This window comes from Aedes albopictus, chromosome 2, assembly GCF_035046485.1.
Source record: "Aedes albopictus strain Foshan chromosome 2, AalbF5, whole genome shotgun sequence".
Lineage (NCBI taxonomy): Eukaryota > Metazoa > Arthropoda > Insecta > Diptera > Culicidae > Aedes > Aedes albopictus.
In genome coordinates, this window is record NC_085137.1 from 334757816 (window position 1) to 334782034 (window position 24219).

The 24219-nt window shown below is 37.6% G+C and overlaps 2 protein-coding genes and 1 long non-coding RNA gene across 8 annotated transcripts in view; 2 read left to right on the plus strand and 1 right to left on the minus strand.

The window, feature by feature from the left end:
- Positions 1–17017, plus strand: part of LOC134288263 (receptor expression-enhancing protein 5) — a 40183-nt gene extending 23166 nt beyond the window's left edge. For 4 of the 6 annotated variants that reach the window (XM_062852551.1, XM_062852550.1, XM_062852552.1 and 1 more), the window contains exons 3-5: positions 15573–15805; positions 15885–15984; positions 16212–17017. In XM_062852551.1, the coding sequence (XP_062708535.1) occupies positions 15573–15805; positions 15885–15984; positions 16212–16291 (413 nt within the window). In that variant the 3' untranslated portion in view covers positions 16292–17017. Of the gene's footprint in view, positions 1–6946; positions 7214–15572; positions 15806–15884; positions 16059–16211 lie in introns of those variants that run through there. The other 2 variants (XM_062852554.1, XR_009997856.1) reach the window with 2 other exon arrangements.
- On the plus strand, positions 730–3494 carry LOC134288264 (uncharacterized). Its single transcript, XR_009997857.1, has 3 exons — positions 730–887; positions 1473–1785; positions 2053–3494. It is a non-coding gene; the product is annotated as an uncharacterized LOC134288264 (long non-coding RNA).
- Positions 17018–20916: 3899 nt separating the features above from the next.
- LOC134287205 (small ribosomal subunit protein bS16m) lies at positions 20917–21662 on the minus strand. The gene is made up of 3 exons (XM_062848878.1): positions 21430–21662; positions 21207–21366; positions 20917–21136 (listed from the first exon to the last, which is right to left on the minus strand). Exons 1-3 carry the CDS (start codon positions 21544–21546, stop codon positions 20994–20996), a joined length of 420 nt encoding a protein of 139 aa, XP_062704862.1. The 5' UTR covers positions 21547–21662; the 3' UTR covers positions 20917–20993.
- Between the last annotated feature and the right edge of the window lie 2557 nt (positions 21663–24219).

Consider the following 24219-nt stretch of genomic DNA (forward strand, 5'->3'; position numbering starts at 1 on the left):
GTACCAGTTATGGACACATTTGTTAATTTGGGTTCCACTTCGCACTATTTACATGCATTCCTTATGGGAGTTGCCATAACTGATACACTATGGCGAAATAGGGTGCAAGGAGGCCGAAAAGTTAAGGAAAATTATTTATTTCTACCATAATTTGAGCAAATTGTGAAGTTTGAATGATTGCAATCATCTTTTGTGATCGTGATCTGTTGTCTAGGGGCGGGACAGCTCTAATATTAATTAGCGGTATTAGGCAGTATTATAATATTATAGGAATATTAATCCCAGAGAGAATCAATTTTTGAACAAAGTAATCCATGAACTGGATTGATTCCAAATGTCAGAATTACGGAATGCGTGAATTCATGGCTCTGTTCCTATCACCACCTGCAAACTTCGCTCATATGTTCTTGTGAGTGTTTCAATGACTTCCAGATGGTTGTTAGATAGGTGTGCTGTCTACCCTTGAAAGACCCCCAACGGCTGCGGCAAAGAAAAAGACACGCACGTTGTACTTGTAATAGCGTAACAGATTGTCATACGTAGGTACAACTGCAACGCGGCACTTATTGCCAAATTTGTACGAGACGTACCGTACCATTCAGTTGGCATCGGGTACGTACCAGGTTCGATCGTCTGTGCTAATACGCGTGTATGATTTTCAGTTTCGGCGCGGTGGTTATCATTTACGCTCGGTGGTAGACGACGTGTAACATCTGTAGTTCCGTAAAAGCATTCGATGATCTACTTCCATTGGGACACCTTATCACTTTCTTGGATATTGTCGGCGTTCAACACTGTTTGCTTGTCATATGCACGCATCCAGTGCGATCTCCTCGGTGGCTAAACTTTCCACGTGTTAAAGTGTCTGTTGCATCATTCTTTCCACCGTATGTTAAACGCAGAGAGCGTGCAGAATTATATGTAGGGCATTTTATGTGCTTCATGAAGTGTAACAAAATAAACCGCTCGAGAAATGAAAATAAAAGTGAAAGATGTAGATAAGATAAGCTGCAGTGGAGTGAACCTTATCTACGAGCTGTCCTAATACCGTGTGATTTTGAGTAATTGGAAAGTACATTTCGATTGATCGCAAGCAAACGTGATTGAACTTGAATTAAATTAAAACTGATTTGAACAAGGCTACCATCTTAGCACAATGCGCTTATTTCTGGCGACTATAGATGACTCAACTGGAACAGAGCATGTTTCTTGGCCTCATGTTCTATGAGCACTTACACACTTATTATTTGATTTCATATCATGTGTAAGGCGCGATTTTACACTATATGCCAATAAATATCAAGAAGTAGCGAAAATATTCTGGATCGTATCTGGAGTCAAACGTAGACGTTCTTAGCATGCTTATCAAGCTGAGCAAAAGCGAAAAAGTCAAGTGCTCAAAACATACTACCATACATATTTTTCTCAGCTTTCTTAAATGCATACCTAATAGTTATTTTTGAAACTTTCAGTGTTAATTTCAACATGGGGAATTATGCAAAGTATTGACAATTTAAACTTTTCGTTCATTGCACATGTTACTCTATCAAAACCGCCGAAATATCTACATTCTACATATGTTCATTTTAACGGAAGAGTTAAAATATCATTTCGATCGAGCAACTGTCAAAATCAATCAGCTGTTGGCGTTGGCATTAGTTTCCTCACAATATCCGTCACTCGTCGGCATTCCCAGAGCGCGAAACAAAGCCAATCTGGTTCGAAGAAGAAAAGAATTATAATAACGATGACGACGACGCGCTAGCCGGTCTCTGCAGATAGTAGGTAGGCATATAGAGAGGCACTAACGACGATGATGTACACCGAAGATTGAAAGTTTGGGATCGCCCCCTCGAAAACATGGTAGTATAATTCGGCAGGGGGGGGGGTGTAAATTGATCATTTTCAACTATTTTATTCGATGAAATTACACGATTTCACAAGCAAAAATATTACCCACTAAATATTTTTAAAGCTTGCACTGACTCTGACAGGGCTGTTTTCAAGGTACGTTAACTAAATTTCCACAAATAATTGAAAAACTCTGCAAAGCATATTTTAAAGTTCAAATTCAAAACTTCAAATCCGCAAATCCGGGGTGAAGTTGATCAATTATCGACAAAGTGTTCCAAACTGACTGACTAATAATAATTGTGACAGTGTGACCCATAATTGTTCAATGACTGTAATTGGTATGCTAAACTTTATGATGGTGATTCCGAATTAGATTGAAAGTATCTAACAACTGATGAATTCATTTGAATATGAAGAAATACAGTTAAGAAGTTAAATTGGCTTTTTAAGCAATGTTGAGATAATTCCATATTCTGAAGCTGCACGCCAAACTGAGCCGAAATCCAAATTTTCATGAATTTTGGAGCCCGGGAACCTATTTAAAAATCAATTTGAAGTTTGTATGGGAGCGATTTGTCGAATCACCCCTCGTCGGATTTTGTACTGGGCGGAGCTGTCAAGCAGTTGCCGAGCTGTCAAAAGGTGTTTTGAATAAATCTTTTTGAAATTGATTTTAGGTATCAAAACAAAGTTTTAAAAATCTGAAAAAAATCATAGAGGCTTAGTAAAAGGTGCTTTTTCGTTTAAAAATATAAAATCATTGAATTTTTCTAAATTTAAAAACTCAATTGTCCCGAGATTCTGGATACTACTTTAGGTATTTCTTTAATAGGTACTCCCAGAGTTCTTGCTGGGTATTTTCACGAGTTTTCCTCAGAATGCCTCATGGGATAACTTACGAAATTCCTTAGAAGAGATTCCCGGAGAAATATTCGAAGGAATCCAAGTACACCTCGTCCTTTTTTTACGTCCATGCATGGCTAAGCGACAAATAATTCTACCGCCAAGACAATGAGCAAATTCAACATTTTTATATTTTTTAAATATCTCCGTGATTAGGAGAAGTGTACAAAAATATAAAAATGTATATTTTAATTATTATTTTGGCAGTAGAATTTTATTTCGCTAAGCCAATAGTGGACGTAAAACGAGGTTTAGGTGTATAATCTTGAGAGAAACTCCATAAAGTCTTATTGAAGAAAACTCGACAGGAAGAACTTTGTAAGAGTAATCCCGAGAGGATATGTTAAGGATATCCAAGGTGGAACTCTGAAAACTTCACGGAATCCTGGGAGCAGCTACGGGTGAAATTCCGTGAGGAAATCCAAGAGAAATATCGGAAAACTATCGGCAAAAATCCCGAGATAAACTGTCGTAAAGAAATCCCGTAAATCATAACCCTAGTAAGATGTTGGAGTCAATAATGTCCCAAGCAGGCACGCTGGGCATGCTTACAGCCAGCGTGGTACGCCAATCCCAAGAGCCTAGGAGGGTCAAATGACATTCGTTAAGAAACTTGGAATAATTTTGGATGGATCTTCAGGAGCAATTCAGCGAGAAACTTTGGAAGCATATCGGAAAGCCTCTGGAAGAAGTATCGGTAGGTAGGCACTCTCGTGAAATCCAAGATGAAACTCTTTTGGAAACCTTGGAAACTCTCATAAATCTTGAAAGATGTTTACATAATTTTTGGGGATGTGCTTGTATAGTTTTTGAAAATTGTAATTTTTTTAATTATAAACTTTTAATATTTCCCCTGGAAAAACCTGAAAAACTCAAGGAATATTATTTTGAGTTATGAGTAGACACCCTGTTTAAAGTGCCCACAAATCGATTCTATAGCTACAAAACGGGGTCTCCAGTTAGCCTAGTGGTTAAGGCTATGGATCGCCAATCCGGAGACGGCGGGTTCGATTCCCGTTCTGGTCGGGAAAATTTTCTCGACTCCCTGGGCATATTGTATCATTGTACTTGCCTCACAATATACAAATTCATGCAATGGCAGGCAAAGAAAGCCCTTCAATTAATAACTGTGGAAGTGCTCAAAGAACACTAAGTTGAAGCAAGACAGGCCAAGTCGACGTGGGGACGTCGTGCCATAAAGAAGAAGAAGAAGAAGCTACAAAACTCAGAGCGGATGCTAAAGCTTCGTAACTATGTAAAAAGACTGGTTTATCCGAAGATATTTTGAACAACACCAGATCAAAGTTCCATTCAGGAGTACCTCTTGAGATCCTCACAGACCGCAGAGGACAAACTTCTTTTAAAGCAATAGTAATGGTATACTCCAATGGAAGTAGTTGTAATAACAAAACCATCATGAAATTCTCGTGGAGTGCCAAATGGAAGCGAGTTATTAATGAAATGTGTTCGCAACCAAATTAGTACAGGTTCCCCAGTCTGTTGAGCAGGGATGCTGGAATACGCAAAGTTTGCAAAGGAACACTCAAATGAGGAGACTTCTCATTTGACTCATGGCAATCAGTCAACTCTTGACAATTTCTGCACAACCAGAGTTAGGAAGCCTCTCAAACTAATATTTGAGTTACCTCGTATGATGTAATCATCCTAGCAACACTGCCAAAAATAAGCGAAATATGCTGAAAACAATATGCAACAACTTGCTTGAAAGCATCCATAAGAAAGATTCACCCAACTGTTAACCTGAAGTATAGCATGCTCGAGGCACAACACGCGAATTCTCTATTATTTCAAACGCAAAAAAAATCCGTTCCGATATACGTGCACTCCCAGTCACGGCAACGGGAACTATGCATAGCAACCATAACAACAATAAGAAATATACACCGTGAACTACATGTCACGTTCTCTAGAACGCCCATATTGATAGCTGGAACTAGTTCCAGTTCACGGTGTATATTTGTTTGTTCACGTTTATCAGAAAGGATTTTTTCGCGTGCATGTATGATAAAGGACTGGGTTCTCAAGGTAACCTTAAGAAAAAACTGAGTTCACAGCATATAAAACGAAATCATGTAAGCTAATCGACAACATTTTAATAATCCCGCCTCAAATTAATAATTTGAGGCTACAAAATTTGAGACTGATCATCTAAGAGAAACACACGGTCCAGTCCACTGCACCATTGCTCCGGTTAATGCAGTAAGAAGGGCATAATACTGTGGAGGACGCCCGATTTCTCCACAGGTTCCGCTTGTGGTTGAGTTTTTTATTAGATCCGTTCCTTGGTACGGTAAACATGAAGCGGTATTACACCATGAATCAGAGGTCAACTGTTAATGGTCTCTTAGGGGCTGTTCATAAACCACGTAGACCGAAATTTAGCAAACTCAAACCAACGTGGTTTACGTGGTTTATGGACGACCCCTTATCACCGAAACAGGCGATCCGCGTATTACACTATACGGTACGCCGTATTACCCCGATAATTCGACAACCATTGCTGTCGAATTACCCGGTAAACTTTTAATTCGTCAAGCTGGTCGATGAAATTTGGCAACTCTGTTTGTGTTATTGTTTTGATTTTCAGATTTGTGATTGTACACAAATCCAACAGACACTGGTAGTGCGGATGGAAAGTTTGTTCTTCCGGTTGATCGCCGGTTGATTAGGTATAGTTCGGTGTCCGATATAACGAGCTATGGTCAAATAAACTTTGGACATGATTCAGACAATATATATTAAAACTGAGCTGGCTGAGTCGCTGGAAATCTACCAAAGAACGGCAACATAACCTATTTTCTGTTATTGGACGCTGCCTGTTACCAAATATACTATATTAATAATATAACTCACTTCCAGCTATTTCTGGCGACCCTTTATCCTGTGCTTGTGGCGCCGCTTGTGACGAACGTGGCAACTATTACACTCTAAAAACGTATGCCCTTCAGAAATACACACGTTGTCAATATTAATGAACTAGGGATGTCAATAATCTCTTCAGTTATCGATAAATAATATCAAAATGTTTAGCGTTTAAATAAACAAATCATATTCTTTGCGCAATAGTTTTCGCACACAATATACTTTAAGTCAAAATGAATCAACAAGTATCCCCATTAGCTATAGCAATTTGACCAAAATATTTCACTTATCGGTACTTCCAACAAATATGCTCCTGGAAAAAAATGATAATTGCGAAACGTCAAATTGTGCATGTTCCATCACTGATATACGACAGTTACAAAATATAAACTTAATATTTGCTTTGTCCAATATCATAATTTTGTTTGTGCAAATTTAATCTTGTACATCCCTAAATATGATTGACGACAATAAGAAACGTAAATGTCATGGAGACACGGTTTAACATATTTATCAAATATGTGGTTTAATTTAGGGTTGATTGCCACGTTTGACGCTAGATGGTGCTGTAAGCTATTCGCCAATTCAATGTATGGGGAACGCGGAAGTGAATCATATTGTTTATATAATATATTTGCTGTTACTGAACTTGAGTAAAAATCTTAAAAAAAGTAATTTTTGAAAATGAACTATGGATCTCATCGATTTGTAGTTTGGGGTTAACCTTCAATATGATGTATCAGCCAACAGTTTCAGTTTCATTTTTTTAAACTTAGAAAAAATGATTTGTTGATATCTTCGTCATTTTTCAGAACATGTTTGGGTGAAGTTTTCCTACAAAAAAGTAGAATAATTTGGCCAAATCATGTTAAAGTCAAATATTTTTAAGGACATTACCCCAATCTTTCGATCGGGAGTGTAGATAAAGCCGGTTGAAGCGAAAAATTACCATTTGGCACTTCGCTCAGCCTGCCGCGGGTTGATATGACCACCGAGCAGTTTGTACGTACACTCGCTAGAAATGCGGTTATTATTAGAAACATAGAACTTGGGACAAGCCACGCGTTTGTTGCCTCCTCTATAACTGCGACGACCTGTGGTGGACGAAAGCATGGCGAGGAATTCCTCCTGTTGGTGGTTTGTCTTCAGCGCAAATTTAATGATCCCGGGGAACTTTTGCTCTTTACTCTTCTGTTTGCGCCCAATATTCCCACTCTCTCGTCCTGCCCCTTTCCACATCCCCGATGATGACTGTGAATATGATAATTCAGTTTAAAAATTCTCTGCCATCCTTTGTGTGGTACAGGTGTCTGAAGAACGTAGACCGTCGTTTGGGGGTCGCGTCCGATCGGTCGGGGTTGTCCGTAGCGTCAGAGTGTGTGGTTCCGGATTTGTGCAAGTTGTTTTGACTGGAAAAAGCCGGTGTCGTTTCTTTAGCTGTGCAGTGGTTGGTGCTAATAGGTTAATTGTTCTAGAAGCCGAGAAACTTTTGGTGAAAGAAATATGTCGCAGGAGAACAGTTCACAGGATGGCGAACCGAAGAAGGATATCAAGACGCAATGTGTTGTAATCGGTAATAATTTAATTATAATATGGTTGTATATTTGGAAGTTTCCAGATTAGGGAGCTATTCACCTGCTCTCCTCTTGAAGAATATTGTGCATACAAAAAAAAAATGAAAATTTTGTGTGGAGCCTAGGCCAAAGACCCAATTTTATCTTTGGCCTAGACTCCTTTCCCCTCTGAAAGACAATATGGTTTATGGACGGCCCTTACCTATTTTAATTTCACATTCTTCTTTTTGGCGTAATGTCCCAACTGAGACAAAACCCCTGGGCTTGGATTATATCTTCCAGGAAGCTTTGATTTCAGGCATGTGGTCGATGGCCTTTGCAGTAATGATTAGAATAGCTGAATGTACAATCAATGGCAAACAATTCTGTAAGAATCAGATCTCCAAGTCATCTGATATAGTTATACTGATCATGACGCTGCATAGTATATCGAACATTTGTCGAAGTCATTTATGTGCCGGGAAAATATAATTCCAAGTTGGAGAGAATATTACAAACTGAGGGAGGGTAATAGGCCCAGTCAGACCCCTGAATGGGCAATGTGGGTTAGTTTATGGGAATGCCATTGAAGGTTTGTAATATTCTCCGAGGCTTTCGAAATCCAACAGGGCGCGTCCCCGGGTTGCGGATAGGGGGAAAAGGGAGATTTTTCACATTTGTACTGTAATCAGCCAATGTGGTATTATCTCCTATGGTGTTGTAGTGCGAATGAATGATCTCATTCTATGGGAATTCGAACCTTGTAATGTATTGTTTATCAACTTCAATTTTCTAAGCTTGATAAGGTTTTGAAGACAAACATGAGATGAGAGAATTGCCTAATAGGAAAGTCACATCAGCAAAGCTTTTACATATGCAAATGCTATCCATGGGGTCATGTCTAGCATTTAATATGTATGGCAATGACTGATTCTTACCTAGCAGGGGTACTACAAGACCACGTGGACAATTCGATTAAAGGCTTAATTGGGGATAATATATTTTCCAGAACTGAAGGGACATTTTTCCGGGGTGACTGGTCGGAGAGGGTAAAAGTTTCCGTTTGTTATAATTGACAAAATAAACAATCGGGCGCTTTTTCTTTCTATGACTTGCTTGGTATTTTGTGGATTATTGTTTTTTTGGTTTTGGAAGGTATGCGATTCACTATTGAGCCTTAAAATTATTTTGCATCTGAATAGCATTGATATCGTCAAGTCTGCACCAACCCTAATCCCACACCAAAATACCCTTTTCCTATCCCATGGCGTTTATGTGGTCAGCAAAGACTATTCAGCCATTACCCCTCCTTATCATCGGCTTTGGACTGACTTGCGCTCTCATTGCCCCACCAAATGCTGCAAAATGAAAATGAAAATGAAATGTCCCAACTGAGACAAAACCTGTTGCTCAGCTTAGTGTTCTATGAGCACTTCCACGGTTATTAACTGAGGGCTTCCTTGTCAATGACCATTTTGCATGTGTATATTGTGTGGCAGAAGTGTGAAAGAAGTCAAGTTTCCTTTACAAAAAGTTCCTGGACCGACCGAGAATCGAACCCTCAAGATGGTCCTACTGAATACTCGTGCGCTGACCGTATCGGCTATATGGGCCCTTTAATTCATATAATTATATTCGAATATTTTAATTCCTTAATTGAGACCTGCGCATTCGAATGTGTGTATAGATTATAATGTGGATTTAGCACCAGATTTAAGTTGACAGTCGAAACTTCGAAACATTCACTTCCGATGCCGATTCTTTTTTTTTTTTTTAAGAGTAACCAGGTGGAGCTGCAGGGCAGCTGAAAGCAAAGCCTGGACCCTTTCCCTACTTTCCCCCTACTATGACCAAAACTCACGATGAACTAGACGATGTCGTCAACTTGAGCAAAGTGTGCAGTATTTAGTATTGGGTCGTAGTAGTTATCAAAAATACAGTGTCGCTTACTGTTCCCATCCCACCCGTATTTTGTGGAAGCTCTGAAAATGTAATGTTCTGATACTTTTGAAGACAACCCAGTGACAATTCTCAGAACTAGCGTTTTTAGCCGGTATGGGCAACTAGATTTTCTGACATCATCTCCAAACAATAATCAAAAAATATCTCAAGTTACATTGTGCATTCTGAAAGTTATTTCAAGTTAAATACCAATTTTGTTATGATGACCCGATGTTGGTCATCTACAGCACTGGAATCATCTTCAAATAACTCTCTTTTTGAGCTTCCATTCGATGTTGTGGACAGAAAACTTATCAGTCGAACGCCTTATGTTAATATACAGTTAATGTATCTTATGTCGTCGCTAGTCGTCTTTTGCTCCTCTGTGTTCATCTCTTGTATCCCTATGAAGTCTGAATTATCCTTATGTCCACCGTATCATAACATAGTTTATATTACATTCAAATTACTAAAGTTTTCCATGTTTCTAGATCCTGACAAAAGAACAAGATTATGTTTTAATTCTGATCACACCATTGTTTAAAGCAACATAACTCCTGCTCTTTTGCTTTTATTGACATAATATCGTCTAAGTAAGGTCGTAAGGCAAGGTCGGTTAGTCGGTTATTGTATTAGCAATTAAAACTAATACAGATCATTCATCAACTATGGTGTACTCATCCCTAACGGAATCTATAAAAATGAGAAATTAACTCATTTTAAAATAATGATTTTCTTCATAATCTTTTAATAGCAGTTAATTTGAATGTTAACCCTTATGTGGCCGACAGGGTACCCGGGTACCCAGCGCCCATTTAAAATGCACGATGTAGAAAAAAGCAAAAAGTTTGTCGGACACATAACGGTTAACATGAAAGCTTCAACTGTAAGCAAACTTGTCTTATTTTTATAATGCCAACTACATTGAAAACGTCATAGAACCTGTCACGATGTCAACCTAGTCAAGTAGTGAGCCATTTCTGTCGAATTTAGTCAAGTCGCGACGTTCCGGCGTCAAAAATCCGTCTTACACGTGACCAGTGAATCTATTTGATGGTTATTCACACGTTGGAAACAGAATAGTTATGTTCTTACCTTAGGTGTTTTTATGATTTTTACTCACGATTCCTCTTCATTCGATTCCGCTGTTTATGATGCATGGTGTTTTGCCTTTGGACGTGGTGATAGAAATACTCGGTGTATTTATTTTGCTCATGTAAAAGGAAGGGAAAAGAAAAGAAGGAAAGGAAAGGATATGATTAGTAGTTGTTATTCAGTACAATAGTTTGAGAGGCTGTGGTGATACATTGGATTCAGTTTCTATATGGCTGGTCGATTCGCAAGATGAAAATATAAAACAATCCAGTGTATTCACTCAATGGCTATTCAGAATGGTTCCACGGACATGGATAGCAAATCATTAAATATTGTAACATATCGGATGTGTTTTTAAAATTGCTCGTTTATGTAATGTACCCTTTCCATAAAGTACGAAAACACGCGATCGCGAGATAATGATTTACATCCCATCTTCAAGGGATCACTACAAGTGATGCATCATTCTAGCCCTTTAGAATATCAGCGTTGATGAAGCTGTTCAAATATTACGTAACATGCTTAGGAAATTAGATTTTAATTACACAAAATAAATAACATTACATAATCTTTCAACAACCTCTTACTTGTTCTCCCAAGAATCCTGCCTCGACCGAGTTGGCAGGACGCTGCCCAAACCCTCTCTGAACTGAAGGGCAGGGATTCACTTCCGATGCCGATTCTATACGTAAAACAAAACGTCGGAAGTGGTGCACTATACAGAACATCAGATGGGGTATACAGCACAATGCTTCCGACGTATCAGATATCAGAAAACCGGCTCCAGAGGCACGTTATCCTCCATTTGGGACATTTGTACGATTGCCATAATAATATCCTATTACCCTATTTCATCATCTACCTGAGGGAAAAGAAAGGATATAGGATATAAGGATAAGGATGGGGATAAGGACAGGTACGGAAATATAAAAAAAAAACCTGGAAGAGGAACCTAACGCATAAGCGTACCACAATGAATTCAAAGGGCACTATAATAACGCATAAAGCGAAAAGGAGCCTATAGCCCTTCACCACAGTGGGTTAAGAACATCAAAATAACCTGAAGATTCAGGTTTCTGAAGTCAGTTTCTCTTAATAAGTGTTACCCGAGTATTCGGAAACGTAGTTGCGCAAAAACTGGACAGTTACATATCAAATGATACGAAGTTCCATAATCGGATTCACAGCTACCTATCACATACAAATGAATCAGCTTGCTGAATATTCGTCATGTGATAGCAGAGTCGGCAGTGGCCAGTCAATGCTTTGACCAGAATGCTGCAATTCTGCCTTGACAGATTTGTAAGATACTTCGCCACCCTTGGAGATGGCTCAGTACCATACAATTTGGTTTGACGACATGACTCCAAACTATTCCACTCTCTCTCTCTTCTTGGCGTAACGTCCTCATTGGGACAAAGCCTGCTTCTCAGCTTAGTGTTCTATGAGCACTTCCACAGTTATTAACTGAGAGCTTCCTCTGCCAACGACCATTTTGCATGCGTATACCGTGTGGCAGGCACGAAGATACTCTATGCCCAAGGAAGTCAAGGAAATTTCCTTTACGAAAAGATCCTGGACCGACCGGGAATCGAACCCGTCACCCTCAGCATGGTCATGCTGAATACCCGTGCGATTACCGCCTCGGCTATATGTGCCCCTACTACTCCAGTATTGTCTGTATTGAGTGGCCGCCCAGGTGTGAATCTGAAGCTTCACCTAACACTTCGATGTCGGAATAGTTGGCTCAGGGCCAATGAAGTCATGTGATGTTCTAGTGCGAGTTAACTCATCAGCCAATTAATTTCCAGCGATGGAAGAATGCCCAAGTACCCATACAAGGTGAGCAACGTTTGCTGAATTCAGCTCCTCGATTTGAGTTCGACAAGCGATAACTATCTTCGACCTAGAGTTGGCCGAAGCAAGTGCTTTAATAGCAGCCTGGCTATCTGAACAGAAGTATATTACTTTGCCCATTACGTGCTGTTCAAGTGCTGATTGTACTCCGCACATAAGATCAAAGATTTCGGTTTGAAAAACGGTGCAGTGTCTACCAAGCGAGTAAGACTGATACAGTCTTAGCTCACGAGAATGAACACCAGCAATTGCTCGACCTTCAAGAAAGGAGCCATCAGTGTAATATACGATGTCATCTGAAATACCTCAAGTAACTACAAGTATTATATCATTGCATCCTTTAGATTGACATTATCAATGTAATGATGCATTACATTAAAGTTGATATACGATATTTCAATAATTCAACACTGCAAAAACTGAATATATGCGATGTACAAACTAGAAAAGGTTGCTCTAACAATACCATTACAAAAGCTTGACTCTAATGGTAAACAAATGAAATCAAGAAGAGTGCATAACTTTACGGTCAACTCTTGCGGTCTTCCTCGCGGTCTTCAACACTTCTGGCTCGACTCCCGACTAACTTAATCCCCGTTTGAACCACCGATCGACGACTTTCTTCAGCAAAAACTTTTTAGAGATGACCTTTCTCTTTTCTGTTGACTGCTATCACATGCCAAATGATGAAAATTACAATTTGCATATGAGCAGTGTGCTTAAAGTGTTTTAATTTCCTTATACTTTAGCAATGGCTGTCAACATGCTGCAATATGTGACACTAATTTAATTTCCGTGGGGCCCTTTTCGAATTTAATATTGCTTCAATAAGGTGTTTAAAGTAATGCCCTGGGCTTGGATTATATCTTCCAGGAAGCTTTAATTTCAGGCATGTGGTCGATGTGCTTTGCAGTAATGATTGGAATAGCTGAATGTATAATCAATGGCAAACAATTCTGTAAAAATCAGATCTTCAAATCATCTGATATAGTTATACTGATCATGATGCTGCATAGTATATCGAACATTTGTCGAAGTCATTTATGTGCCGGGAAAATATAATTCCAAGTTGGTGAGAATATTACAAACTGAGGGAGGGTAATAGGCAGACAGACCCCTGAATGGGCAATGTGGGTTAGTGTATGGGAATGCCATTGAAGGTTTGTAATATTCTCCGAGGCTTTCGAAATCCAACAGGGCGCGTCCCCGGGTTGCGCCGGATAGGGGGAAAAGGGAGATTTTTCGCATTTGTACTGTAATCAGCCAATGTGATATTATCTCCTATGGTGTTGTAGTGCGAATGAATGATCTCATTCTATGGGAATTCGAGCCTTGTAATGTATTGTTTATTAACTTCAATTTTCTAAGCTTGACAAGGTTTTGAAGACAAACATGAAATGAGAGAATTGCCTAATAGGAAAGTCACATCAGCAAAGCTTTTACATATGCAAATGCTATCCATGGGGTCATGTCTAGCATTTAATATGTATGGCAATGACCGGTTCTTACCTAGCAGGGGTACTACAAGACCACGCGGACAATTCGATTAAAGGCTTAATTGGGGATTAGTAGTTTACGCAACAAGGTGCAGAATGACGATTTTTACAGCACGAGTCGTACATTTATCCAACGAGGCTTGCCGAGTTGGATAATTACGACGAGTGCTGGAAAAATCGAGTTCTGCACCGAGTTGCGTACAACGTTTTTTGCAATTTCATAAATTACCCTTGAGGATAGTTTTTAACAAAACTTTTTCATCGAACTGCACACTGATGTTCATAGCCATGTTTAAGAAAATCTGAACATAACAGGTTATACTGTGCAGTTGTCACAATTTTTCAAAACTGCATCCACAAAGCATCAAGAAGTTGACCAAAACTGAAAACAGTGCTGTAATGGTTCATTACGCAACGCAAATCAGTGCTGTAATGAACCATTACAGCACTGTTTATTTGGTGCGGGAAATTAGGCTTTTTCCTGTCAGACTTGCATGAGGTAAAACAGCCTATTACGATGAGAAATTGCAAAAAATATATTTTCCAGAACTGAAGGAACATTTTTTATCGAGTGACTGGTGAGTCGGAGAGGGTGGAAGTTTCCGTTTGTTATAATTGACAAAATAAACAATCGGGCGTTTTTTCTTTCTATGACTTGCTTGGCATTTTGTGGATTATTGTTTTTTTTTTGGTTTTGGAAGGTATGCGATTCACTATTGAGCCTTAACATTATTTTGCATCTGAATAGCATTGATATTGTCAAGTCTGTACCAACACCCTAATCCCACACCAAAATACCCTTTTCCTATCCCATGGCGTTTATGTGGTCAGCAAAGACTATTCAGCCATTACCCCTCCTTATCATCGGCTTTGGACTGACTTGCGCTCTCATTGCCCCATCAAATGCTGCAAAATGAAAATGAAAATGAAATAAGGTGTTTAAAGTAATGCAGCATTATATTCACAACTTTAAATATCACTATATGGCAAAATTGATGCATTTACAGGGGATGGTCAAATCTCAAATTTTGACTGTTTGTCAACCTATTATATGTGCATCATTGGTACAAATTTGGGCCCGATTGATTAATATTTCGCAAAGTTAGAACCGTTCGGGTAAAACACTGTTTTCAGACAACTCATTTTTGAGGTGTCATATCTCGGAAACCAGTGAACCGAATTGAATGAAATTTTGAACGTACACTAACAATATGTAAATGCTTCACAAACTGTTAAAATATAGGTATTTTTTAAACGTTGAAAAAAGTTATCATAGATTAACACTTTTTGGACTTTTCTCGAAAAAATGTATTTTTTTTACATCAATGTCACTAAATTTTAGTGTTGATATCCAAAGATTTTCCACTTCTGTTCTCAAATTATCTCGATTATATTAGAGCCTATTTGGATTGAAGGAAGAACACATTTAGTAATTTTTGTGTGGTATTGTAAATTTGACTTATTTTCCTCTATATGGGTAAAAATTTAAATCCTTTATAACTTAATTCGCCGTGAGAAAATATTACATGTTATAACGTCGTATTAAGTATCAATATATTGTTGATAAACGTTAAAAAATTCATTCAATTCGGTTCACTGGTTTCCCAGATATGACAGTTAAAAAATTAGTTGTCTAAATAATAGTGTTTTACCCGAACGGTTCTAACTTCGCGGAAAATTAATCAATCGAGCTCAAATTTGTACCAATGATGCACATAAAATAGGACGACAAATAGTCAAAATTTTAGATTTTTTGGTGCACTCTATGAAAAGTTACAGCATGTTGAACTTTTTTGTGGGAGAAAAAAAGTTGCCTATCCCAAACATTTTGGCCATCCCCTGTATATACGGCTTCGTAGTTACTTGGGATTACTTCCTATTTGCAGTTATTTTAAGTTATATTTTATAAACTTTTAAACCCAGTTATTCATAATGTAGCAAAGCAATTCATACTAAACCACTAACAAATGTATACATGCTTTTCTTACAGGAGGTGTTGCCATTGTGGTTCTCTATCTGGCCTTCGGCTATGCCGCACAGATCCTGTGTAATGCCATTGGCGTGGCTTATCCGGCGTACATTTCCATGAAAGCAATCGAAACCCGCACAAAGGAGGACGACACCAGATGGCTCACCTACTGGGTCATCTACGGTGTTCTGTCGGTGTTCGAGCATTTCTCCTTCTTCCTGGTGCAGATCATCCCCTTCTACTGGCTGCTGAAGGTAATGCTGGCTATTTTTTGCTTTTCCATTTGAGGAATATTAATCGAAAAAAAAAAACATTTCTTTCCGACACTTGTAGTGCATCTTCTTCGTCTGGTGCATGGTGCCAATTGAGAACAACGGATCGACCATCATGTACCACAAGGTCATCCTGCCATACTTCAAGAAATACGAAAAAAGTAAGTAACGCGCCCAAGAGAAGTTTTCAAGCACATTCGTTCAAGCATTCAAAAAAACACATTCAAGAAATATGGTAAGTTTTTCATTCGCAGCTTCATTTGTTTTATATTATCTTTATTTATTTTTATTTGGGGAATGTTTTTGGTATCGAAAATTTAAACATGATTAATAATTCCATAGAAAAATTGTTCCATTCATAACTGACAATATTGTACTCTTTCGAAAGGTGCGGACAATCTGATCGGACAGGCTACTGATAAGATCAAGCAGGTGGCCGGTGACGTGATCTCCAAGAAGCTGTCTTAAAGCACCACACCATACGTAGCTCTTATCAGAATTTTTGTAGCATGTTGCCTAGAAACTTAAGATACTTTCCTTGTACGTAGTATACATAGCGACAACTATCCGTCTGCGGTTGCATCATTTTCACTCATTTTTACTATAGTATCTGGCAGGTATTGTAATAACATCACACGCGAAAAAAAAGAACGATCTTTTCACTAAATGAAATCCAATTCGATAGGTATGTTTTCTCTTATTCGAACATGAACAAGGTGTTTAGCTTAGCGCATTGATTGTACAATATGGTAGTATATATTAGACGGTTGAAGTAAAACGCCTCAACCGTGACGAATCCTGGTAACGGGATGGTAGGATAATTAAGTGATCATTAGCAACAACTTTTCAAGCCAAAAGCATAATCACCTGTGTACGCACTTGCCTTAATCCATCTTCTGCAACGCATGTTACAAATACTATCGCAGGCCTATTTATTGAAAGTAAAACATCATGCCATTATTTGTTGAAAGTAAAAGAAAAACACAAGCAAACATACAATTGTAAAACAATGCAAAATTTCGATTCTCAAAAGTATCGAGTTGAACAGCACTTAGGAATCAGCATGCTTTACTCTTCGAGAAGAGGGTGCAGCAGTGGTTCATGGAAAAGACACATGAAAAGTATGTTTAGATATTTTTAACAGAAAAATGTATTTGAATTATAGAAAATATGAAAGACATAGTACCATCAAAACTCTTGTCAAAGTTTGTTCGAAAGAAATGTCCATTTTTCTACTACTGGCCTTAGCAAAGTCGTTTCAGCAAATTATGGATTTTCGAACCATTTCGCCTCTTTTTTTAATGTAGGGTATTTTGGGCAGTTTTGTTCTCTTCGGTAAGAGGGACATGAGGGGTTTTTTTTATTATCGTACAAACTGGTACGAAGGTTCTCAGAATTTATTGATTTTTTTTAACAGGTAGGATTTGCCCTACCTTTTGTCCTTCCTTCGGAATGGAAGTAAAGCGTGTGTCCCGAGATGAACTAGCCTAGGGTTAAAAATCTCGTTAATACAGATTAAAAAAATAATAATTTTCGGATAACTCCTGTGGTATACAAACATTTTCCACAGACACCACCTACTTTGAAAAATCATAACTCAAGAACGAAGCATCGTAGACACAATTTATTTTGTGAAACTTTCTCAGCAATTTAAAAAAAAGTACAAAATGAAAATTGTTTTCCACAAAATTTTCCACGGTTGAGGAAAATCGGTTGGAAAAGTCGGAAAAAAACTATTTCGAAATCCGCAAAAATTCACAAGAAAAATGTTTTTGAAAGGAAATTTTATAAGCTATATTCTGTAAAATTTTCAAGAAGTGGTTTTTCTCCGTTCCTGAGTTATGTGGAATTTGCCCAGATGTACTATATGAGCGGTTTGTTTAAAAAAAACATGACATTAGGACGAAGCATCGTACACAATGTTTTTTCGTCGTAAGCAAATTTTCTCAGCAATAGGACAGATCGGTGAAGTACTAGATGTGTAGTAATGAGCTGAATTTTAGTATGGTGAGAAGGTCAATTCTCCGTTGCTGCAATGAAAAGGTGCAAAAAGCGTGGGTATTATGGTTCCTTACCTAATTTGATGCTGTTTGAGCAAAACTTTGGACAACAGTGTTGTTGTTTTCTTCGTTTCTTGCAACATAAACAACATAGTTATCCAAAGTTTTGCTCAAACAGCATCAAATTAGGCAAGGAACCATAATACCCACGCTTTTTGCACCTATTCATTGCAGCAACGGAGAATGGGGCACGTTCGGTGTAGTACTAGATTTGTAGTAATGAGCTGAATTTTAGTATGGTGAGAAGGTCAATTCTCCGTTACTGCAACAAAATGGTGAAAACAGCGTGGGTATTATGATTCCTTGCCTAATTTGATGCTGTTTGAGAAAAACTTTGGATAACTGTGTTGTTTATGTTGCGAGAAATGGAGAAAACAACAACACTGTTGCCCAAAGTTTTGCTCAATCAGCATCAAATAGGACAGATCGGTGAAGTACTAGATTTGTAGTAATGAGCTTAATTTTAGTATGGTGAGAAGGTCAATTCTCCGTTTCTGCAATAAAATGGTGCAAAAGGCGTGGGTATTATGATTCCTTGCCTAATTTAATGCTGTTTGAGCAAAACTTTGGGCAACAGTGTTGTTATTCTCGCCATTTCTTGTAACATAAACAACATAGTTATCCAAAGTTTTGCTCAAACAGCATCAAATTAGGCAAGGAATCATAATACCCACGCTTTTTGCACCATTTCATTGCAGAAACGGAGAATTGACCTTCTCACCATACTAAAATTCAGCTCATTACTACAAATCTAGTACTACACCGAACGTGCCCCATTAGGCAAGGAATCATAATACCCACGCTTTTCGCACCATTTCATTGCAGAAACGGAGAATTCCCAAGTAACCACGGTGCTGAAGCCTTATTGCATGCAGATATACGGTGTACTTAGAGCATTCATTACTTTACATGCAAACTTGAAGTTGATTTAAAGTGGAAATGGGCAATAGGGCAGTTCAGACTTTATACATGTCAAAAATTCAAAGCTCCCATATGTTCACTGCAATCCTTGGTGCAAAACTAAAGTCCTGTCAAATTTTCAGCCATTTCGGTGGTGATTTAATGGTGGCCCAAAAGCAAAATAGGTTTATATGGGAATTACTATGGAGAATTTTCGAAAAATGTTCTCCGCGCTGTAGAACATTACCACATGGATGAAGTCACAGAGTCAAAGCTAAATTGAATTTTTTAGATCTCAATGATGAATGTTGCCGAAGACGGTTATGCGGCTGCTTCACGATTATACCAGTATAATCACAGAGAACAGACATCCAGGCTAGAACAAATATCATTCGGAAAGTTGTGTAAGGATTTGAATCTTTACTTGAGTAAGGTTGCAAACCAATACACGATGACAACACTAACGCCACCAAACACCATATTGCCACAGTCAGTGGTGAATTGAAACATTTCAAGTGGTGAATTCAATTAGTATGGGAAATTAACCGATTGCAGCGCCACGCTATTGCCACTTGAGTTGCCGATTTCAAATGGCCGTTAAATTTCTTACACAGTTTCGGAACTGGACTTGGATGTCTGTTCTCTGTGGTATAATCTTAATTTGATTCTATAATTGCCCACTTCCACTTTAAAACAACCTTAAGTTTGCATGTAAAGTAATGATTGCACTAAATACACCGTATATCTGCATGCAATAAGGCTTCAGCACTGTGGTTACTTGGGTTGACCTTCTCACCATACTAAAATTCCGCTCATTACTACAAATCTAGTACTTCACCGATCTCTCCTATTGACCTTCTCACCATACTAAAATTCGGCTCATTACTACAAATCTAGTACTTCATCGATCTGTCCTATTAGCAATTTTTAACAGTGAAAATTTTCTTTTTTTTTCCTTGAGTATAGGGTATCTTTGTGCCTGCTCTACGATAACGAATGTAGAATGAGAGGAACTACTTAGTATACAGTGTATCAATAGGAAGCTTGATGGTTTATCAAACAGAACTTCAATACTCTGGGAACGTCCATAAATAGGAGGCAATCAGTGAAGTACTAGATTGAAAGTAGTGAGCTGGATTTTTGTATGGTGAGATGATAAATTCTCCATTTCTGCAATGAAATGGTGCAAACAGCGTAGGTTATATGATTTATTGGCTAATTTGATGCTATTTGAGCAAAAGTTTGAACAACTGTATTGTTGTATTATTTTTTCCTGCAACTTCAACAACACAGTTATCCAAACTTTTGCTCAAACAGCATCAAATTAGTCAATAAATCATATAACCTACGCTGTTTGCACCATTTCATTGCAGAAATGGAGAATTGATCATCTCACCATACAAAAATCCAGCTCACTACTTTCAATCTAGTACTTCACTGATTTCCTCCTATTATGTCACGCAAAAACTGCCTATTTTCAAACCAACCCTCCCACACACTTGTTGTATGAGTCCTCTGAAATTTTTGTATCGGTCGTCACATTTTGCTTAAACAACCCCCCCCCCCCCCCTAAAAGCGTGACGTAATTTATGGACGTTCCCATATCTCAGCCTTAGATGCAATAAGCTAAGTATAACACAACAAAAAATGAAAAAGTTTCATAGTACATATTGAAACACAATGTTTTAAAAATTTGTTCAAAAATTTTACTAGTTTCATTGAAAGTTTTATAACTTTCACAAAACCAATTCAATCTTGCTCAAAATTTTACCAATGGACCTTTAATTGTTATGAATTAAATTGTTTATGACTGGTCAAAATTTCAGCGTTTTTGATTGACGTATAAAAAAGTTGAACATTTGAATGAAAAATTATATTGGCGAAAAAAATTCTGTACGGGCAATTGTTTGATACACTGTATGTAGTTGGTGAAGGAAGCCCTCGTTTACTAACTGAGGAAGGCTAGTTTGCATGTGATGTGCATTAATAATGATTTTGATGAAAAACATTCGAGCAATAAATATTTGTTGAAGATAGGTATAGAAAGGTTAGACAACCCTCTGATTCTTAAACAGAGAATGGATTTATTTGCCACATACGCTTGATAGGCAGGTACTGCGATAAAAATGTATGTTTAAAGAAAAAAAAAATCGTTTATTCAACTACAGAATTTCACGAGAACAGCGCTATTACCTATATGACAAAACTCTTCAACTGCTTGTCTCGGCGGTTTGGGCGGATCCTCCAGCTTTTTGGCTTACCGCTTCAAGTTCGGCCAGTTTCTCAGCAGTTTGTCGGCTTCTCCATGCGCTCATGTAAGTCCGTGGATGAACCGGAAGCAGACCGGCTATACCTAAAGAATGGTATTGATTATTGGATATTTTGTGTTTTATTCAAAGGCTACCATCTGTCTTTGCTGTTACCTAACAATTCCGCGACCGGTGTCGAAAGGTGAGCTCCGCTGCCTAGCCAGTGGCGCACGCGCTCAAAGTTGAAGGAAACCAGCTTTTCGTTGTACTCGTTTGGGATGGGATCGTAGGTTCCAATCTGTTCTATCACAGGTTGATGTTGGCCTTTCCGTCGCTGAAAAATAATAATCCTGTTCAGAAATACGTGTTGAATATTTTAAACATGAATTCCATTTACCTCCATAACGACAATGTGATAGAAGGGTCTGTTGGTACAACCATGTCGTGCGAAACGGATAATTTTGGCGGAATGAGCCCAAAACTTTCCGGTTCCACTTGCAGGAATAAGAGACATTTCAAAAACCGGTGTTGAACAAACTATTCATAAAATTAATCCTCCGATATAAAATCGATAGTAACCATCCGACCACAATGTTTTTGTTTCTTCGCACCCGCACTCTCTGCGAGAAGAGAGCTGTCAAAATGTGACATTTTAATTTTTTTCGCCTGACAGTTACGGTCGACATTAGCTGCACGGTTGTTTGTGAAAACCCATTAATGGGTGAAAAAACACCCATTTTCTTTAGAACTGCCTCTCCCCATTTAATGGGTAAAGGCTGTTTACCCATTAACGGGTAAAGATGGTTTATGTCAAATGATGGGTATTTATTTACCCATTATTGAAAACCAAATCTCTCAGCGAAATGGGTAAAAATTTACCCATTTTTATTCATGCAACGGGGAGGAAATCCAAAATATATTGTTAGCATGTTAATAATGGCTCATTAGATAATATTAAAGAATAAATTCTATCTTTATTCACTCTTCACTGAAATATTACATAATAAGTTATTTTAACACTGAATTTTATTTGTCTGTATGTGTTCCATCAGCGGGGTACGCTTTCTTCCGGAACTCTCCGGATTTTCGGGCATTATCCGACGACAACTTTCTTCTTCATTCTCTGGGGCTCGGCTCCTTGTGTGTCTTCTTAAATTTGATCAAAATCGGCTTCCTTATTCCAATGAAAAGGCTCACCGCGTTTCCCTGCCTGGTGCGAAGTAGGAAGATTGTGTAGTTAATTATGTTGCCATAAGTGTCTGGAATGTGAAACCAAAGAATCTGTTAACATTCATGGACTTTTGCACTTACACAATTGATACATACCGGTGGTGATAATCAAAAAAGTTTTTAAACAGCACAGCAGCACTATTGAAGATTTCCTCCTCCTTGCGATTCCCACTCCGATACAAATTTATTTCCAACTATTTTTTCACCCACCAACGGGTGAAAAAACACCCATATAAATGCCAAATAGGACTACAAAAAGCGGGTATTTTTTTACTCAGTTTACATTTTCAATTTTACTCCTTTTGTGACAGAAACATGTTTTATTCCAAACTGGGTATTTTTTTACCCATCAATGGGTTTTCGCAAACAACCGTGTGAGTCGACAAAAATGCGCTCGATGGACCAGTAGGTCTGTGCCAATAAGGAAGAGAAAAAAAAGCTATGCATACACGGAAAAATATTTTGTCGAAGTGACTGAGTTTTAAAAACTGAATTGCACCCCAGATAAAAAAATACCATTCATTACATGGTAAATATTATTAACATATGACTGGTTTTATTGTTCACAATAAAACACATAGTAGATATATTGTTACTTTTTATAATAGAAATCAAGCCCATATAGTTCGTACAATAAGTGAACATTAGGTTTATTAGTGACTAATTGATTCGATTGTTTTTCAATAGTTCTATAATAATTTAAAGTTACTATCAGTAAAAATTAATTTAAGTTGTTTTTAGATAGTTGCAAAAGTGTGTGCAAAGTTCTCATGGACTTTTTATTAAAAAAGAGTTTATTTCTTAATTACACTTAAAAACAATTCGTAACAAATAAATAACAATAAATATTATTGTTGCTTGGATAATTTTTGAATAATCAAATACAAAATCACTTGACATATTTTTTTATAGTTTTCTTTTTAAATTTGAGTACAGTAGATGTTTTGGTTATCGAATGTTATTCGCTAAAACTTCAACGACTGACAGACGTCAAGCCGTGTTGGCAGAGGAAGCTCTCAATGAATAACTGAGGAAGTACTCATAGAAAACTAGCTGAAGCAGGTTTAGCCAAAAAAGGATGTTACGACAAGAAAAAGATAAACAATCATTTTTCTAATGTTTTCCAATAAATTAAAGGAATCTAGGAAATAGTAAACTACCATTGATAACAATACGATTAGTTTAATGGGGTCAATTGAACCGATGTTAAAATAAACATGCAATAATATTTGTTGTTATGTAAACAGATTTCGCCTTTGAAAAACCAAAGAATTCATATTTCTCTGTAACAATTTTCTCCAGCATTTACAGATACTAATGGCCACATGAATTGTGAACGATTTATGGTATGGATCATACGACTTGAGGTCTGACTTGTGATATTTGGCAGTTATTTGAAAAGATTGAAGATAGATCTTATCAACAGCTGCCAAGCAATACTTACCAGACAGACATCAGAGTGTTTGATTCTTATCATGAAATGTGCATATCATTCTGGCGGCCGTTAGTGTTCGTAAATGCTGGATATAAATGTTAGCGAGAAATATAAATTCTATGGATTACCAAAAGCAAAAACTGCTTACAAATAACAACAAATATTATTGTATTTTTATTCTAACAACGATTCATTTGACGCCATTCAATTAATTGTATTTGTATTGTAAGAACAATGAAAAAACATTAAGATATATTGTTTTCTTTTGAAAATTGCCCTAAAAATGTCTCATAAAAACACAATACATTCTATTGTTTTTCGCGAAAAAGTGTATGAAAATTTTCTCAAAATTTTATGGTTAAGATACATAACGACCACCATTTTTTATTGTAAAAGTGCCATTTACCATTTACCGAATGGTATAGAACAATAGGGGTGATGGTGAGTGTGCTGTGCAAATTACAATACGTTTAATGGTGAATATTTTTCGAAATAATGGTGTTGTAACAATATAATTTATCG

Excerpts from the sequence above, each read along its gene's own strand:
- LOC134287205 (XM_062848878.1), bottom strand. The coding sequence starts at position 21,546 with ATGTCTCTTATTCCTGCAAGTGGAACCGGAAAGTTTTGGGCTCATTCC. Across the intron at positions 21,367-21,429 it reads ATCACATTGTCGTTATGGAG|CGACGGAAAGGCCAACATCA; the intron begins GTAAATGGAATT and ends ATTATTTTTCAG. Across the intron at positions 21,137-21,206 it reads ACCGGTCGCGGAATTGTTAG|GTATAGCCGGTCTGCTTCCG; the intron begins GTAACAGCAAAG and ends ACCATTCTTTAG.